This window comes from Mauremys mutica, chromosome 7, assembly GCF_020497125.1.
Source record: "Mauremys mutica isolate MM-2020 ecotype Southern chromosome 7, ASM2049712v1, whole genome shotgun sequence".
Classification (NCBI taxonomy): Eukaryota; Metazoa; Chordata; order Testudines; family Geoemydidae; genus Mauremys; species Mauremys mutica.
In genome coordinates, this window is record NC_059078.1 from 115,203,411 (window position 1) to 115,223,739 (window position 20,329).

A 20,329-nucleotide genomic window follows, 5' to 3' on the forward strand; every position below is an offset into this window, starting at 1 on the left:
CAGAATTAAACTTTAATTTTTGATGGATAATATCTGTTTATTTTTAAGCTTTTTTTTTTTTACTTTTATCTATTTAAATGTTCACAGTTGCAGGGAATAATGGGGGGAGTCAGACAAGAATTATTTAATGACAGTAGATGTTGAGATTCAAAAAGTCAAAACTTGGTAAGTGTTAAAACAGAAATTGTCAACATCTCATGTCAAACTATAGAAAGTAAATATCCTTACATCAAACTTTAATAATTTTTCCAGCAGCATTTTTCTTTGTCTATCTGTAAATTTTGATTATCTTCTGAGGAAATATTTGTATGTGTATATGACAAAATCGACATTTACCCGATAAAATAATCCTTCTAAGCCTAGTCACAATAATTAATTCACTGCCTAGTGAATACTGGTTGAACTGAAAATAATTGAAATAGAGGAGGGATATGTTTAGGTCTTAAACTCTGAGCTTGAATCTTGCCACTTTTAGAGCATGATACAAGACTAATCTCTCTCATCAAGCTTTCATCTAAGAACAAAGTTGTGAAATGGCCACAGCTGTGTGCGCTAGGATGTGTACCACCTAGATCTGATTCCTCTGAAGTCAGCCATTTAATCTGTTGGGAAGAGGGTTAAGAGATTTGCTCCTCTTCCAGGAAGCAGCTGATCTGTTTCTAAATGGATTCAGTGGCATCCAGATAGAACAAGGCTGGGTGCTTTAGGAATATATAGAATAATATAATCCATTCTATATGATGCTAAAACGGGAAAATGTTAATTGGAGAACATAATTAAGTAGCAGTAAGAGATTCTCTTGTTTGGGACTTGTGGGCGATGGTGCATCATCCTATAGATGTAAGATAATTGGTATGACTTGGGGTACGTCTACACTATGGGATTATTCCGAATTTACATAAACCGGTTTAACAAAACAGATTGTATAAAATCGAGTGTGCGCGGCCACACTAAACACATTAAATCGGTGGTGTGCGTCCACGGTCCGAGGCTAGCGTCGATTTCTGGAGCATTGCACTGTGGGTAGCTATTCCGTAGCTATCCCATAGTTCCCGCAGCCTCCCCCGCCCCTTGGCATTTCCGGGTTGAGATCCCAGTGCCTGATGGGGCAAAAATCATTGTCGCGGGTGGTTCTGGGTACAGCCTCACCCCTCCCTCCCTGAGCAGCAGACAACCGTTTCGCGCCTTTTTTGCTTGGTGAACTGTGCAGACGCCATAGCACAGCAAGCATGGACCCTGCTCAGCTCAATACCGCAATCGTGAATGTTTTAAACACCTCGCGCACTCTCGTGCAGTCTATGGTGAACCAGGACCTTCAATCCGAGGCGAGGAGGAGGCGGATACGGCAGCGCGGCGATGACAGTGATGAGGACATAGACACAGAATTCTCTCAAACCGCGGGCCCTTGCGCTTTGGAGATCCTGATGGTAATGGGGCAGATTCTATCCATTGAACGCCGATTTTGGGCCTGGGAAACAAGCACTGACTGGTGGGACCGCATTGTGTTGCAGGTGTGGGACGATTCCCAGTGGCTGCGAAACTTTCGCATGCGTAAGGGCACTTTCATGGAACTTTGTGACTTGCTTGCCCCTGCCCTGAAACGCCAGAATACCAAGATGAGAGCAGCCCTCACAGTAGAGAAGCGAGTGGCGATAGCCCTGTGGAAGCTTGCAACGCCAGACAGCTACCGGTCAGTCGGGAATCAATTTGGAGTTGGAAAATCTACTGTGGGGGCTGCTGTGATGCAAGTAGCCAAAGCAATCACTAAGCTGCTGCTACGAAAGGTTGTGACTCTGGGAAACGTGCAGGCCATAGTGGATGGCTTTGCTGCACTGGGATTCCCTAACTGTGGGGGGGCGATAGATGGAACCCATATCCCTATCTTGGCACCGCAGCGCCAGGGCACCCAGTACGTAAACCGGAAGGGGTACTTTTCAGTGGTGCTGCAAGCACTGGTAGATCACAAGGGACGTTTCACAAACATCCACGTGGGATGGCCAGGGAGGGTTCATGACGCTCGCGTCTTCAGAAGCACTACTCTGTTTAAACGGATGCAGCAAGGGAATTACTTCCCAGACCAGAAAATAACAGTTGGGGATGTTGAAATGCCTGTCGTTATCCTGGGGGACCCAGCCTACCCCTTGATGCCATGGCTCATGAAGCCATACACAGGCAGCCTGGACAGTGGTCAGGATCTGTTCAATTACAGGCTGAGCAAGTGCAGAATGGTGGTGGAATGTGCATTTGGCCGTTTAAAGGCGCGCTGGCGGACATTACTGACTCGCTCAGACCTCAGCCAAACCAATGTCCCCTATGTTATTGCTGCTTGCTGTATTCTCCACAATCTCTGTGAGAGTAAGGGGGAGACCTTTATGGCGGGGTGGGAGGCTGAGGCAAATCACCTGGCCGCTGATTACGCGCAGCCAGACACCAGGGAGATTAGAAGAGCACACCAGGAAGCGGTGCGCATCAGAGAAGCTTTGAAAACAAGCTTCATCAATGGCCAGGGTACAGTGTGACTGCTGTGTTTGTTGATGAACACCCAACCCCCTTGATTGACTCAGTCCCTGTAAGCAACTCCCCCTCCCCCTTCAAGTACAGATTACTTATGCAAATAAAGTCACTCTCATTTAAAAAGCATGAATTCTTTATTGATTCATTATAAAAAGAGGGAGAGAAGTAAGGGTGTGGTTTGGGAGGAGGATAGGAGGGATGGAGAAGGCCATTAAAAAAAAATTCACAGTAACGACAGCCTTCTGGTTGGGCTGTCCACGGGGGTGGAGTGGGCGGGTGCACGGAGCCTCCCCCCACGCGTTCTTACACGTCTGGGTGAGGAGGATGTGGAACATGTTGAGGGTGGTTATACAGGGGCTGCAGCGGCACTCTGTGATCCTGCTGCCGTTCCTGAAGCTCCACCAGACGCCGGAGCATGTCAGTTTGATCACGCAGCAGCCCCAGAGTTGCATCCCGCCACCGCTGATCTTCCTGCCGCCACCGCTGATTTTCCTGCTGGTCTTCCTGCCGCCACCTCTCATCTCGGTTGTCCCTCCTGTCCTCACGTTCATCCCTCCTGTCCTCACGTTCACTGGCCTCTTTCCTGTAATTTGATACCACGTCCTTCCACTCATTCAGATGAGCTCTTTCATTGCGTGTAACTTCCATAATATCCGAGAACATCTCATCTCGCGTCTTCTTTTTCCTCCGCCTTATCTGTGCTAGCCTTTGGGATGGAGGAGGGATGGTTGAAAAATTTGCAGCTGCATGAGGGAGATAAATATTTAGAAAGATACATTTTACAGAACAATGGTTATACTCTTTCACAGTGAACAGCACTATTCACTTAGCACATGTGATTTCCCTACAAGGTCGCATTTTTCATCTTAATAGTGAGTGCTTGCAGCTCTGGAGTTACAGATCTCACAGACACAGGTCCGGGCATCAGAATTCAGCTTGCATGCGGCCATGGTAAGCCACTGTCTTTCGGCTTCTGTAGTGATTTACCCCTCCCCCCCAACGCATGGCTAATACCACGCTAGCTCCCTGCTAATCAACAACCTTCCCACCCCCCCACCCACTGCGTGGCTGGTAGCTTGGGGAAGATCGCCGGTGACCAAACACAAAAAAGATCATCGGCATTTCACTCCTCCCCTCCCCCCGCTTCGCTACGTGCAGGAAAGGTTTTTTTTTAAGCTGCTGCAGTCCACGAACCCAGTAGAAAAATGGCCACCCCCCTTACTTAAATTCCTGATTTTTAACCAGGTTATCCTGAACGATATCACTTTGCTGAGGATAACAGAACAAGATAAAGAGTGGATGCTTCTTGAATGCCAGCAGTCACCGGGACCATACGCTGCTATGCTTTGCCACGCAATGATACCTGATTACTTGCTACATGCATGGCGTGGTAAAGTGTCCTACCACGGTGGGCGGAACAAGGCTGCCTTGCCCAGAAACCTTCTGCAAAGGCTTCTGGAGTACCTACAGGAGCGCTTCATCGAGATGTCCCTGGAGGATTTCCTCTCAATCCCCGGACATGTTAACAAACTTTTCTAAGTAACTATACTGTCTGCGAATGCATCCCAAGTCCTCAGGGCAAATCAATCATTAAAAAAGGCTTGCTTAAAAAACAATGTTTGCTATTTGCAAAGGTACACTCACCAGAGCTCCCTTCCATGGCGTCATTGTCTGGGATAGTGGCTTGTGAGGGCTGGGAGGACGGTAATTCCGTCAGGGTGATAAAAAGCTCCTGGCTGCTGGGGCTCACGGAGTGCTGTGTGCTCTCTGCTATGTCTTCCTCCTCTTCTTCATCTTCATCTTCCCCGTCTGCATAATCCTCAGCCATGGCAGAGATTACAACCCCCACCTCGGAATCCACCATCAGGGGTGGGGTACTTGTGGCGCAGCCCCCTAAAATTGCATGCAGCTCAGCATAGAAGCGGCATGTTTTTCGACCTGCCCCGGACCTTCCGTTTGCTTCTTTGGTTTTCTGGTAGGCTTGTCTGAGCTCCTTAACTTTCACTCTGCACTGCACTGAGTCCCTGCTGTGGTACTTTATCCGTCATAGCCTTAGAAATTCTTTCAAATACTTTTTCATTTCGTCTTTTGGAACGCAGTTCTGTTAGCACTGAATCCTCTCCCCACATAGCGATCAGATCCAGTACCTCCCGTGCAGTCCATGCTGGGGCTCTTTTTCGATTCTCAGGAGACTGCATTGTTACCTGTGCTGATGAGCTGTGCGTGGTCACCTGTGCTGATGAGCTCTCCACGCTGGGGAAGCAGGAAATGAATTTCAAAAGTTCGCGGGGCTTTTCCTGTCTACCTGGCCAGTGCATCCGAGTTCAGAATGCTGTCCAGAGCGGTCACTGGTGCACCGTGGGATACCGCCCGGAGGCCAATACCGTCGATTTGCGGCCACACTAACCCTATTCCGATATGTTAATCCCGATATTAGAGCTACTCCTCTCGTTGGGGAGGAGTACAGAAACCGATTTAAAGAGCCATTCAAATCGATATAAGGTGCCTCCTAGTGTGGACGGTTGTGGCGTTAAATCGGTTTTACGCTCCTAAAACCGATTTAAACGCCTAGTGTAGACCAGGCTTTGGTGATGAATTTCCTCATACAGAGAAGACTGTAAAGATGTGTAATGGAGCACGCGCCTCCAAGTGACTGGGAGTGGTACCACAGTCCTTTTCTCGCCCCTAGTGTCCCTTGCAGGCTGCCAGCCAACCTCGGGAGGTCTTCAGTGGCCTGGCCCTCTGGCCAAGTTGCAACGTGTGAGTGAACCCCTTCTGCAGGGATATTAAAGAGTCCAATAAATAAATAAACTGTCTCTCTGCCCTTGCTAGGGTCTACAGCCCCGGTTTAGGGACCTTTAAATGCAGCCCCTTGTTCGGAATCTCAAATAAGCCCTGTACCACTTTACCTATGGTAGCGAGGGGAAGTCAGGCCTGCCCACTATTCCAGGTTCCAACTCAGGGACTGTATACACAGTAGCTCACATGCTGCTCAACTTCAGTCCTTCACTGCTATTTCCTAGGGCCTCTTCCTACCGGGACCCTTTATCCCCAGCCCTATTTCAGGGCCACCATTCTCAGGTCCTTCTCTCCCAACTAGGTAAGCTTAGCCAGCCATAAATTCTGACTATCATGCTCCTTTGGCCAGAGAGGAGCACCCTTCTTCACTCCACTGGTCCCAGCCAGAGTTGACCTGCTGAGGCTTTGCAGCTCCTTTTATCTGAGCCTGCTGGGCTCTGATTGGCTGTTGTCAGCCCTTGGAGGACCAGGTCTCTCTAGCTTCCAAGATGGATGCTCCAGTGAGGCTTCTTTAGGCAGGCCTGGAGGACTTACCTTTGCTACTCTTTTCCTCCCACCCTGCTGCTTCCTGGGGAGGGATGTGTCAGAGCAGCAGGGTCTCCAGTAAGGGGCCATGAAGGCCTGGTACACCCCATCACAGTGTGATGCTGTGTTTTTGTGGGTGCTACCGTTCTGGTAAGGATTCAGCCATCTGCAGCTTAAAATGCAATCTCTGAAGGACTGTTCGGGGAAAAGTATGCAACGGGCAAGGAACAAGGCAGTAAATTTAGCTGAACTAACGACAACTGCTGCCTTGTTCTTGGTGAATTAGGCCACTTTCCTTTGACCCATAGAATTAATAAATGCAGCACTTGGCACTTTGTATAGAACATATCCTCTTAAAAAGGTTGTACAGGTTGAACCTCTCTAGTCCGGCACCCTGGGGACCTGACCGATGCCGAACCAGAGAATTTTCTGAACCACAGGAAGTCAATATTGTAGCGAGCGGGTCTCTTTTTATTTTTATCTCGCTGAGGCGAATAAACGGAACAACGCTTGCAATGCTGCCTAGGCAAGGCTTACTGGCTCTCTTTGTAACAAAGTGTCGTTGCACAATTTTACTGTATTGGCACAAGGAAATAAGTAGATAAAGCATGAAAAACATAAAATGAAATCATGCCGGACCACAGATGTTGCCAGACCAGAGAGTGCTGTACTAGAGAGGTTCAATGTGTACAGCTATTCACTAATTAATAAAATACCATCAAATTTGATACTGTCCTTAGCAAAGTACAAAATTAATATCCTTTAAAATATGAACCACAAAATAATAAAAGGTTATGAACAACTAGAGAACACAATGTCTTTGATCCATACTGCTCACCTTTCTCATTTGTGTCTATTGTTATAATAAGCAGCAGCCCGTCTACTTAGCAAACGTAGGTAGGGGTCCTGTTCCAGAACTGGGTACTTGTTCAGGTTTGACATAAAACTACAAGGCTATAATGCATCTGCACCCCAAAGTTATGGCAAAGTATAGTTAAGTGTTCCCACTCCATGAAGTCAGTTCTTCTTTGGATCAATCAGCAGGCCTGAGAGTTTGAAACCAGAGTTGATCGATAGTTTGGCAGAGAGTTGGAATCTTGCTCCCTTCTTCCCATGGGACTACCAAAATAGGGATTAAGCATGGAATGTGCAAGTTGTAATTTAGCCTATGATGAAGGGGATCATTTGTTGGAACAGTCTGAAAATAGTGCCAATATTTAATATTCTGAATGTGTACATATGTATGGAAACACATGGCTTTAAAATGTTTTTCTTTATCTTGCTGAGCTGCAGCGTGGGGGGTTAGTTTTGAAAGTCTCCAAATTGGAATCTGGATGTTACCTAGATGAGGATCAAAGTTCTCAGCATTACATTTTAACTCTTCTAAACAGAGAGAATTCCCTCTTCAAATTTGGCATCAAAATAAAAATCAAGTGCACAGGATGCAGAATTGTGTAAGGGTCAGAGGATTGGGAGTTGAGATACCTGGAGGAAATCCTGGTCCCATTGAAGTCTATGGCAAAATCCCATTGATTCTTGTCCCTACTCTGCCACTGGATTGGTGCTTGAGCTTGGCCAAGTTGCAGACATTCGGTCCCACAGTGTCTCTATAAAATAGGAATAATGAGACTTAGCGTCCTCTGTAAAATATGTAGAGATCTTTGGATGAGGTGCCCTTTATCTTTATCAAACTATTGTTCTCTTTAAGCCTTCTTTAGCTGTGGTAGTAGTTTCAGTAGATTCCCCCTAGCGCTGGCTTATGCTTCAAGTGTTGATTGGGATGTTCTGCAGATAATTGTCTCACAGGTGGTAAAGTCAGAACTAATTGATCAGCTAGTTAAACCCCACCACAGATCAAATAATCCCTTCAAGTAGTTCTTTTGCCTTGTCAACAAACACTTTGTTTGATATTTTGGTTCTACATGCAGGTTTCTGTGCTGCTGAAATGTGCTTTAATTAGATGGTCCTCTTCATTCTGCTTCACTCAGTATTTTTGGTCCTATCCTGTTTTGTTCCCTTAATTTAGGGCCTGATCTTGCAAATACTTAAGCATAAGTATAATATTTTAAGTCAGTGGGACTACTCATGTGAATAAATTATTCCCATGCGTGATTACAGGATCAGGCTCATACATAATAAGCATTTTTTGGCTTAGAAATCTCCTTTTCTCCATATTGTAAGCACCATGCACATTATCTGTGATGCTAAGAAAGTAATAAAGTAGAGGTAGTCGAAAAACCCAGGCAGTTTTCTGTGAAATTTTTTGAACAAAAAGTTTTCACTCAATTTTTTGATAGAAAGTGTTTGATTTTCACAGGAAAACCTTGAAATGAAATAAAATTAATTACAATTTTATCTGTTTTTTCAAAATCTAGTGAGTGGCTAAGTTGCAGTGTTTAATGTTTCATTTTGCCACTCAGTAGGTTTTCAAAAGCTGAGGTAGTTTGGAAAAGTTAGAGTGCGCAAAGGGACCCCTCCCCAAATTATAGCCATCATTCATTCCTTTAGATTTGTTGGCAAAAAAGGAAGTGAAAGGACAGAAACCTGGAATTTTGAAATTTCAATTTTTTTTCAGGTTTTGAAAACAAAATTTTCAATTCTGAAGTAAAAATTTTTATTTAGCTTTGAAACTTGTCAGGAAAATTTTGAAAAAAATTGAATTTTTTTTCACATGAAAAGTGTTTTTTTGACAAAATCCCATTTTTCAGCAGGAAAATTTTTTGACTGAAAAACTGTGACCAGCTCTGTTAATAAACACACTGTATGCACCTTAATTTCGACTGCTAAACATTTTTCCACAACAGAATTATAGAGAAACTTCTATGCTGTTTTCTCGTGTTTTGTCTTTCTCTTCAGAGATGACTAAAATTTCACTGGGAGCAACTATTCTGTGTGACTGAGTGACTTTGTTGTTGTTGATCAGTGGAATTATTGGTTTCAAGACTCCATGTGCCAAATTGATTTCTGGTGTAACTTTGAAGTTCCCAGTCCTCATTTTTCTTTACCTTGCCTCTCCTGTAAATCACAGACACCAGTGGAAAGTGAGTGTAAAATGCTACATTATGGTTTTGTAGCATATTTCAATCAAGAAGCAATTTTTAAATGTACATATTTGTAAAGTTGCTTCATTCTAGTATAACTAAAAAATGAAATCTTGCTAAATATTAGCCCACCAGATAGACTAATAGTTCTTATATTGTGCAAACCAAAATAACATGGCACAGAAATTAAACCTTTTAAAAGTGGCTTCTGCTCTTGCACAATAACTGCTTGCTGGATTTTCGGTATCGCTTTTTTTGAGATATTTGAGAAGTTTTCACTCTGCTTCTAATGTAGTGCCTGCAGTAAACTGCAGACAGCATCAATTATAGGCACAAAAGAAAGCATTCAGGCTACCAAAAGATCCTGGGTGAAAAAATGGGGGTGTAAAATAGAAACAATTTTTCTAATATGTCTTTTATTTTCCATAATATGCGACCCAGAATGCCACCTCAATGGAGTCAGTAGGGATCTGTGTGGCCAGATCACTGGGTCCATGCAGACCCTCACTGAAGTCAGAGGGGTGCTACGTAGGTGCCATGGTGGAGCTCGTCATATCAGGGTCAAAGATCCCTTCCTCTGTCAAGTAATGAGACTCTGTCGACATTAAATGCTATACGTCTTTACCTGACTCAAATGTCTTGCTCTCCCAGGCAGACGATAGATTTTATACTCTGGTGAGGAGTGCTCCAGAAATACCTGTAAGCAGTTAAATTATTACTCTTCAAAGATGTGTTTTCTAGATGAGGAGATTAAATACATAAAACAAGTATATGTAATATAATGGGTGACCAAGAAATCCTGCCAGAGATTCAAAATTTTGGATGAGCAGCCAGCTTTAAATCTGAATTTCTTCTTTGCTTTTGGTCAGTTTGTGGCACCGTTTTAGTATTGTTTAATTGGTCATTTTAACATATATTTGTAGGACAGTATGGCCCTTGATCATGTTTCAGTGTGCAGAAGGGAATGCAAAGTGGCCGTGCATACCCTAGTCAGAAATACAGCCATCTACCCATCTTAGTGTTTGTATAGCACCCATCACGGTAGTCAGGGGTGAAAGTAGAAATAGGGACTTACCGGTACGGGGCTGGGTTGGGGCCGGCTCTGGCCCCCGGAAGGGGCGGGGCCTGGGGCAGAAGGGGCGGGGATGGGGGGGTCAGAGCCAGCGCCCGGCCTGCCCTCTACCGGTAAGTGCCCTCCCCTCCCCTGGGGACTCCGGCAGCAATTTAAAGGGCTGCTACGGCCCGGGCCCTTTAAACCGCTGCCGGAGCCCCCAGCTGCCGCTGCTACCCTGGGGCTCTGGCAGGCTCTGGGGGCTATTTAAAGGGCCCGGAGCTCCCCTGCTTCTACCTCCCCAGGCCCTTTAAATAGCCGCCGGAGCCTGCCAGAGCCCTGGGGTAGCAGCAGCAGCTGGGGGCTCTGGCAGCAGTTTAAAGCCGGGGCCATAGAGGCAGCAGGAGCCCCAGGCCCTTTAAATAGCCCCCAGAGCCCTGCAGTTACTCCAGGGCTCTGGGTGCTATTTAAAGGGCCCAGGACTCCCCTGCTTCTACCGCCCCGGCCCTTTAAATAGCCCCTGGAGCCCTGGGGTAGCGGTGGTGTGGCTCCAGCGGCTATTTAAAGGGCCCAGGGCCATAGAGGCAGCGAGAGCCCCAGCCCTTTAAATACCCCTGGAGCCCTGCTGCTGCTACCCTAGGGCTCTGGCAGCAGGGCTCTGGCGGCAATTTAAAAGGCCCTGGGCTCCAGCCACTGCTGAGAGCCCCAGGCCCTTTAAATTGCCGCCTGGGGAAGCCGGGCCGCCCCCGTACGGCATACCGGTTCTTGCTGGTACGCCGTACCGGGGCATACTGGCTTACTTTCACCTCTGACTGTAGTATATAAGTACTGCACAGGACAATTAGTTCCGTGTAGTGAGGTCTCTAGAGGAAATCTCTGATCCATTTGCTGCACTGTGCTCTCTGCTTCCTTCTTTTCTAAAGGAAGGTGAAGAGGACCAGGATTTGTATTGAAAGGGTGGGGTAAGGCTGACTTAAACCTAATCCTGGCCCACTACTCAGTAAGTGACCATGAGGAAGATAAACCATTACTTTGCTTCAGAGAAGAGTCATTGCAGTTGTTGCAGGATGCTAACTTCTGTTGTGTGGTGGTCCCACACCCACACAACAGTCCCTGTTTTTATGTAAGTGGAGGACTGGAGCCTGTAGTCATAGTTTTCTCTTCATTGGCTGTTTTCAGTTCTTTAGTGCCTTTCCCACTGCATAGCTCTATCCAGTGAGGTGATCTTTGTTGGCTTTTTTAATATTAAGGCCACATCGATTCTCTCTCTGTTTCTGCATTCGAATTGCATTTGTGAGTCATCTAGGCTGCATCAAAAGTTAGGGCTCGTCTGCACTAGAAGCGCTACAGTGTGCAGCTGTACTGATCAGCTGTGCTGCTAAAGCATGTCTGGTGAAGACGCTCTGTGCTGACAGGAGAGCGCTCTGCTGCTCCATAATAAAACTACCTCTGCAAAAGGCGGTAGCTATGTTGGTGAGAGACGTTCTCCTGCCGACATAGCACTGTTCAGACCGGCGCTTAGGTCGGTGTAGCTTACGTTGCTCAAGGGGGTGGCTTGTTCTCACCCTTACTGAAGTAAGTGGGAGTGTATCATAGAATCATAGAATTCTAGATCAGAAGGGACCATTATGATCCCTGTAGACAAGGCCTTTCAATTCAGCAAGGTAAGTAGTTGCCCCTTTTTATTATCAACCTCATAATAATACATCATGTAGCCCAACAGAAACATAGCCCAACAGAGTGCTGGATAGAAACTTGATACAAAACTCAGCTACATAAATAAATACACAGACATCTGATTGCATTTCCTTTTTTTAATAATATACCATAAAGTCCAATAATAGTGGATTGGAAGAAATAGTTCGTCAGAAAGTTGTGCTAGTAACTTTGGCCAGAAAATAAGCAGTGAGGGAAATTGTCAAGATTTCATGGAGCTTTGCATTCATAATAATTTTGGTCATAAATCATTCTGCTGAACAAGAGATGAATTTTTCAGCAATTTGGGAACAATCACTGTACTCAGGGTGTGTGTTTCATAAATGATCGAAAGTGTCTCCCACAGGATAAACACCGGCTGTGCAAAACCCAGCATTCTCATCAGAAATCTCCTCTCCTAGTTACACTCGTCATTTCTGCTACAAAGATCGGGTTCTCTTTGGGCCAATCCTGGATTCCTTGCACACCCACTGACTTCAGGCACAGCCCCATGTTATTGGCAGCATAGAGCTGCAGGGGTAGCTCCTTGGGGAATTTTATTGCAAGAAAGCAGAATTCTCCCTGGAGCTCTCCAGCAGACAAAGGGAAGTACCCTCTATATTTGATCAGTGCAAAGGCCTGAGCAATCCCTTTTGAGGGCCCAGTGGCCTATTGAAAAGGCTTGGAGTAGTGACACCCACCTGATTATTTCTCCCCACATGCTCCAAACCAAAAGTATCAACATTTGGGAAAGGGAAAGAAGTGGACAGTTCAAAATTAAAAGGGGAACAATGGCTTCAAAGGCAAGTTGTTGGGAGTATCCCTGAGCCCCATTTGTACTAGCCCAAAGTCACACCATAACGCACCACCTTCCCTGTGGAGTAGGTATGGTGATTGATTACATAGACTTGGGTTGAAATTCACCTCCCCACTGTGTGTGTCTCTCTCTTTTTTTATACACACACACGCACGTGTGTGCGCGCCACCGCCAGATAAAATCTATCACCTGACAATTAGATTGGGCATGAGCCTCTCTATGGTTGCTGTTACAGACCCCGTGTTCTTTTGGCTCCTATCCCAGTGACTGAATTTCTCATCTAGTGAAAAACTGACTGCGTAAGTGCTTGTATACCAAGTGAGCTGTAATCTCTTAAGAGAATACTAATTTAAAGCATCTATGAACTTTAATTTCCGAGTGTTGCAAACACACACACAATTTTAATAATAAATGACATCGTTCCCTTAACAAGGAGGCACTTTATGCACTTAGCTATTGTAAACTTCCTCTCACCCCGAGTTTCTTAACCAATGCTAGAGGATTCACTGTGTTTATTATTATTATTTATCTGGTTCCAGTTAAGATGGGAGACTTTACTTACCATTCAGGTTTTTTTGGGCATGTGTGTTGTTTTTGGCAGATGTATATTGAACAAAACAAGATGAAAAGACAAAGTCATCTGCTTCTGCAAAATTCTGCTCCTGATCAGCAGCTTATGAAAGCTTTAGATGAAAATGCCAAGTTGACCCAAACACTGGAAGAAGAGAGACATCAACACCAGCAAAAGGTAGTATAAGATTTTTCACCTACTGTAGGATTTTAGATAGCTTCTCAAAACTCATATTAATTGCCATTTATTAAATGTGCTCAGGACAGTTAAATGCAGAGGTCTGGTCCCTGCCCTATCCCCTGTCTCTTTGGGTTGTTGATAGGGTTTGAACACAAAATCTTCAGCATTTACGCCCTGATTCAGGAATGCATCTTTCTTCAAGACAGCAGGTAAGCACATGCATAACTTTAAGCATGTACTTAAAATTATGTCCTGAATAGGGATGAAGTTAAAGATGTTCTTTCCTGAATCAGGTCTTGAAAGACTGCTCCTTTAACACTGGAGGTAAAGGAATGACCCCTCTAGCTGGTAGGTGTAGTAGGCACTTAACCCTTCTGTGAACCAGCCACTAGACACTGATAAAGGCATGTGCTAGTATGGATTACCAAAGCAATAGGAGACTCAATGGATAAGTTTGAGTGTTGCTTTTTAAATTAATAGGGGTGATATGATGTCACATTGACATGCGTTAATATTTATGTGCCTTGGGAAAAGCAGTGATTTTCAGGAAGGATTTAAATGAAGAGAAGGCAGGATCCAGGCATCCTGCAATGGGAAGGTGGTTCCTGGTTCCAGAGATGCAAGAAAACGAGAGCAGTAGAAGGAAGTATAAATCCCACAGTATCGAGGAACTATAGAAAAATATAGAAATTATACAAAATGCTGTGTATGTGGGTGCTGTGGAAAATCCCAGAGTTATGAAAGGCACGAGGAAGATGGCATCTCTGAAGTAAGACTATGTAGTATGGTATCTGTGGATCTATGACCATTTCCAGCAGCTGAGGAGCTGCACCTATAAATTACTTCAGTTTTCAGTGTGTGTATACCGTAGGGCAGTGGTTCCCAAACCTTTTCGTCCAGGCACTCTCCACCCCTCACACACACACTCCTCCACCTCCCCGCCCCGGAAGCCACAGTGGAGTTGGGGCTATGGTCAGGAGTGGGGCTAGTGCTGCAGCTGGGGCTTCGGCTGGGAGTGGGGCTGCAGTCGGGGCTAGAAGTAAACCCGCAGTTGGGGCTGAGGGCCGGGGGCTGCGGCTGGGATCAGAGCCGGGGCCGGGAGCCGGTGGCTATGGCCAGGGCAGACCTGGGCAGGGCCAGCTTTAGGCCTATTCCACCAATTCCCCCAAATCGTGCCCCGCGCCCAAGAGGGCCCCGCGTCCAGTGAGAATCCCTTCCCTGGCTAGAGGCGCCTTTTTAATTTTTACTCACCTGGTGGCGCTCCGGGTCTTCAGCAGCACTTCGGTGGCGGGTCCTTCGCTCTCTCCGGGTCTTCAGCAGCACTTCAGGTCTTCAGCGGCACTGAAGAACCCGCCGCCGGAGCGAGTGAAGGACCCGCCGCCGAAGACTCGGAGCACCGCCCAGTGAGTACAAGCCCCACATGTTTTTTTTTAAATTTTTTTTTTTAAGTCATCCCTGCCAGGGCCCTGTCAAAACTGTTCAAATTGGGCCTCACACTTCCTAAAGCCGGCCCTGGACCTGGGGGTGAGAACTGAACGTCGGGGCAAAGCAGGGCTGGGTGGTGCTCCCTCCTCACCCCCCATGGGGTCTGGCCTGGGCCCTGCCGTGCCCCCCACCCCACAGTTTGGGGACCACTGCCATAGGGTAATGCTCAGTAGCTGTACTCTCACAGGTACAGTAAAGCTAAAGATATATTCACTTAATATATTTATTTAAAAACATACTTGAGGTGTAATAGCCGGCTTATAGAAAATCTCTGATTTTTTGTAAACTAGACCAAATTGTATATATTTAATAGCTATGGAAGCGATTGCTTCAACGTACTTGAATGTTGCCACTCAATCTGATGTCATTCTGTAGTTCATCCATTGTCAACTGCATGAACTGCGGAAGGAGTGAGTTTAAATTATAACCTTTAAACAGAAGCAGTTAACTAAAAAAAACCCACATTAATGTTCGCTTCAAATGAAGAAACTGTGTTCAAATAAGATGATTAAATCTCTAAAGAAAAAAGTCTTTGTGGCTGTCTTTCAAAACTGTTTGCTTAAAAAGACTTCTCATGTATATTACTGCAGTTTACAGTGTTCCTGCTTATCTCATATTCTAAAGGCCTACGGTGTCTGGTAGATGGTCCAGCTATTCATCAAGGCAAAAGACAGAATGAGCATTTATTTTTTATTGTAACAATGTCCAGTGTTTGCCATCCACAGGTTAAAGAATTAGAAGAGAAGCTAGAAAATGAAGCACTACATAAGGAGATCAGTTGTCTACAGCAGCAGCTGGGACTTCTGGAAGAAGATAAAAAGGAGTTGGAACTAAAGTGGCAGAACTCTGAAGAAAAAGTTAAAAACCTAAAGCATTCAGGTAAAATAACTTAATTAAATTAAGTTTAGAAGTGAAATTCTCTCAAATGTTACTGGTGCAGACCTAACAGAATTATACATGATACTTTTGAGATGAAGCCATGAGCATCTGTGCATAATTTGTGTTTCACAGCATGAAGTTCAATGATTCAACTCAACATAATGTCTAGAATCTATTCAGTAGAAAAATCTTTAAAAATTTTGTGGCATTGTGATGAGGCATACAAACCTCACTGGAGAACAAGGGGTTAAGGAACAGCTCTGGTCCCAGGCAGCCCTGTCCAGCCACACTTGAGGGCCTGAACAGACTGGAGGCAGAGGCTTTAAAAAGGGAAGCAAAGCAGGTCAGAGGCAGGGGGCAGTGGAAGGGAACAGATGGCTGTGCTGTGGGAGAAGTGTTGCCCAGGAACTCATTGCCTGAGACCTGACAATGCAGACCCCTGCAAACCTATAAAGGAGAGTCAGGTGACTGAGTGTGCAGGTCAGAGACTTCTCTGATTTACTGTGGGAAGCTAAAGGAGGCTTTCTTAGGAGATGGCCTGGGGGGGCAGCTATGTAGCACTGCAAGATAGAGTGTAGCTGCCTGTCATAGGGCCCTGGAATGGAGCAGTGGATGGGGTGGGCCAGGGTTCCCCTACCCACTTCAAGAGGATATTACAATTACAAGAACATTCACCTCGGTTGAGAACCCAGCTGGAAAAGACCTTGACTGTTCAAGGGCCTAGACCCCAAGTCTCCATGTTAAAGGGAAGGACTGGAAATTCTTGGAGAGATGGGGGAGGCACTGAAAGAGGGGACTATGTTTTCAAGAGGAAGATGGCCTGCCGCACTCCTGCTTGATCACTAAGCAGCATGGTCGGTGGTTGTTCACCTTCCACAGGCATATAAAATTAAATCTTTAGGTAATGCCGAGTCTACAATAAGTAAAGATTCAATGCAGTGTTTACATGTGAAAGGATAATCCTTTTAAGTTCAGCTGAAACTTATATCTTTCAAGACATAAATAAATAGAACATGACTGTTCTGTTAATTCTTTCACAGAGATACACACATAATACACCATGGTTTATCACAGGGGTCGGCAGCCTTTCAGAAGTGGTGTGCCAAGTCTTCATTTATTCACTCTAATTTAGGGTTTCGTGTGCCAGTAATACATTTTAACGTTTTTAGAAGGTATCTTTCTATAAGTCTATAATATATAACTAAACTATTGTTTTATGTAAAGTAAATAAGGTTTTTAAAATGTTTAAGAAGTTTCATTTAAAATTAAATTAAAACGCAGAGCCCCCCGGACCGGTGGCCAGGACCTGGGCAGTGTGAGTGCCACTGAAAATCAGCTTGTGTGCCGCCTTCAGCACGCGTGCCATAGGTTGCCTACCCCGGGCTTATCATGTAGCACCCCTATTGTACAGATGACGTTGTGGGGGGGTGTTCTCATGTTTCCATATGTGGAAGTTATCAAGCAACTTAGGAAATCACACAAGCATTTAGTCTTGCTCTAGCAGTTATCGGTGAATTTGTGGGAAAGATTTAGCCCTTCAGACTGAGTTGTGAGAAAACAACTCCTGCTGAAGTAAGGTTTTTTCCTTGTATTACAGGCTCCTCTGATACTGACATTTAAAAGGTAAATACTGTATTCAGAGCTTGGCACAGGGAATTAACCACACAACTCCTGTGGGTTTTAATGGCTGAAATCCATGGGAATTGTGTGTCTAATTCCCTGTGCATCATGCTAAACATTTATCCCCTTACTATCTGACTGAAAAAATTGTCTGGCTTTCTGACTGTTATTTGTCCAGTTCATAGGCTAAACCAAAGCCTCCACAACACTGACAAAAATCACTTACAGTATGTACAGTATGGAACAACTACTGTAATTTAGTTATCAAAGTCTTATATGCTAGAATGGTGCCTGACCAGCTTACAGCATCATGCCTATTAAATGCTAAAAACTGTAATTTAACTCTCTTTATTTAAAATTGCCATTTCATAATAAATTCAAAATATAGTTAGCAGCTGGTGAACTACTGTTTAACTCTCCAAACACAGCTGGAATGTGTAGATGGAAAATGTCAGAGAGAAAAAGCATACCAATGTGGTGGTGTGAGCTTCTGGAAAAAATATTTTACAATTTCGTGTGTGTCAAATTAATCATAGACTCATAGAATTTAGCTGGAAAGATGTATTAGATCATGCAGTCCATCTCACAATCAGTGTGGGATTGTTAGATGCTCACTTACCATGATGATAAGCACACATAAGCAGATAAAATTCCCTAGAATATATTTTCTTAGGGCTCGCTTGTTCAGTCTATTTTTAAAAGTCCCAGGTAACATGGTTGTCATGGTATTTTCCTGATAGCCATCCTAAATTTGGTATGTGATTAAGTTTAAAAACCAGAAAACTAAATAATTCCTTTCCATCCTTTGGTTTTACATCTGTCATATCATTATATTCCATCATCTCCCCTCTGAGTCATTGGTTAGCCAAGCTACACTTATTTAGATAGTTTAGTTTTTCCATACATTTTCAACTTTATGATCATTGTTTTTGCTCTTCCCTAAAGAATTAAGTGAAAGTTCTAAGATGCAGAGAATTGAACACCTGAGTAAGTTTCCCATTGTTACAGCATGTCTCTGAGTGGGGAAATTGAAAATTGATCCCAGGCTTCCACCAGATTCTGATTCTGGCACAGTTTGTTTCATGTGCAATGTGAATAGAAGGCAACCAGATGTCCAAAACATGTGAGATACACGTGAAAATACCATTATTTTCTACCGGGGATTGTGTGTGCCTGTCATATGCAATGCTTTGAAAATGTAACCTAGGCTGTCATTATTATACTGACACTAATAAGGTCATTCTGGTTATTGTTGGGTAGGCATTTTCACTATAAGTCAGATCAGATACTCAACATTATTAAAATTAACAACAACGGGAGAAGGAGTGCATGCCAAAATAGGGAAAGATCAGGTTAAAGGATATTTAGATAAGTTAGAAGTACTCAGGTTGGCAGGGCCTGATGAAATTCATCAGGGTACTTAAGGAACTAGCTGAAGCAATCTTGGAACTGATAGCAGTTGTCTTTGAAATCTTGTGAAGGACAAGTGAGATCCATGAAGACAGGAGAAGGGCAAACATAGTACCTATCTTTAAAAAAAGGAGCAAAGAGGATCTGGGGAATTCTTGACTAGTTAGCTGAGCTTTGATACCTGGAAAGACACTGGAACAAATTATTAAGCAATCATTTTGTAAGCATCTGGAGGATAAAAGGGTTATAAGGAATAGCCAGTATGGATTTGTCAATAACAAATGATGTCAAACCAACCTAATTTCCTTCTTTGACAGGGTTACTGGCCTAGTGAGTAGGGGGGAAGCAGTAGATGTGATATATCTTGATTGTAGTAAGGCTTCTAACAAAGTCCGTGATGGCATTTCATAAGCAAACTAGGAAGGTGTAGTCTAGATAAAATTATTATAAGGTGAGTGCAAAACTTTTTGAAAGACCCTACTCAAAGAGTAGTTATCAATGATTCACTGCCAAACTGGGAGGATGTATCTAGTGAAATTTCTCTGGGGTCAGTCCTGGGTCTGGTACTATTCAATATTTTCATTAATGGTTTCAATAATGAGGTGGATAGTGTGCTTATAAAATCTTCAGATGACACCAAGCTGGAAGGTGTAGCAAGCATGTTAAAGGACAGGATAAGAATTAAAAAAAAGACTTGATAAATTGGAGAATTGGTCTGAAGTCAACAAGATAAAATTCAATAAATACAACTGCAAAGAACTTCACTTAGGAAGGAAAAATCAAATGCTCAAATACAAAATGGGGAATAACTGGCAAGGTGGTATTATTGCTGACAAGGATTTGAGGGCTATGGTGGATCACACATTTTATATCAGTCAACAATATGATGCAGCTGTGAAACATGGTACTATTATTCTGGGGCATATTAACGGGAATGTTGTATATAAGACATGGGAGATAATTGTCCTGCTCTACTCAGCACAGGTGAGCCTCAGCTGGAGTACCATGTCCAGGTCTGCATGCCACACTTTAGGAAAGAGGTGGCCAAATTGGAGAGAATCCAGAGGAGAGCAACAAAAGTGATAAGTTTATAAAACCTGACCTGTGAGGAAAGATTAAAAAAACTGATCCTGTTTAATCTTGAGAAAAGAAGACTGGGTGGGAGGAGGACTGATAACAGTCTGCAAATATGTTAAGGGCTATTATAAAGAGGATGGTGTGATGGGTTCGGTCACAGAGACCCCCTTGGAACTGTCACCTGACCTGTGGAGACTGCCTCAGAGCCAGTTTTCTCTGCCAGTTTGGGTCTCCAGAACCCTGTTTTGTTGAGCCAATCTGCTGCAACACAGACCCAGGGTCTGACCCATGCCCCCAAAGCTGCAGACTTAACTGAAAACGACTTAGCAAGTGCTCCTGTCTCTAGCACCCAGACACCCCGCTCCCAACGGGATCCAAACCCCAAATAAATCCGTTTTACTCTGTATAAAGCTTATACAGTGTAAACTCATAAATTGTTCACCCTCTATAACACTGGTAAAGAGAGATGCACAGCTGTTTGCTCCCCCAGGTATTAATTACTTACTCTGGGTTAATTAATAAGCAAAACGTGATTTTATTAAGTATAAAAAGTAGGATTTAAGTGGTTCCAAGTAATAACAGACTGAACAAAGTAAGTTACTAAGCAAAATAAAATAAAACACGCAAGTCTAAGCCCAATACAGTTAAGAAACTGAATACAGGTA

At 44.2% G+C, this 20,329-nt stretch overlaps 1 protein-coding gene across 1 annotated transcript in view; it reads left to right on the forward strand.

The window, feature by feature from the left end:
• SHTN1 (shootin 1) overlaps positions 1-20,329 on the forward strand; it is a 105,420-nt gene that overhangs the window by 54,570 nt on the left and 30,521 nt on the right. Inside the window, exons 9-10 of the mRNA XM_045022812.1 lie at positions 13,044-13,190; positions 15,404-15,557. Coding sequence (XP_044878747.1) covers positions 13,044-13,190; positions 15,404-15,557 — 301 coding nt within the window. The remainder of the gene's footprint in view (positions 1-13,043; positions 13,191-15,403; positions 15,558-20,329) is intronic.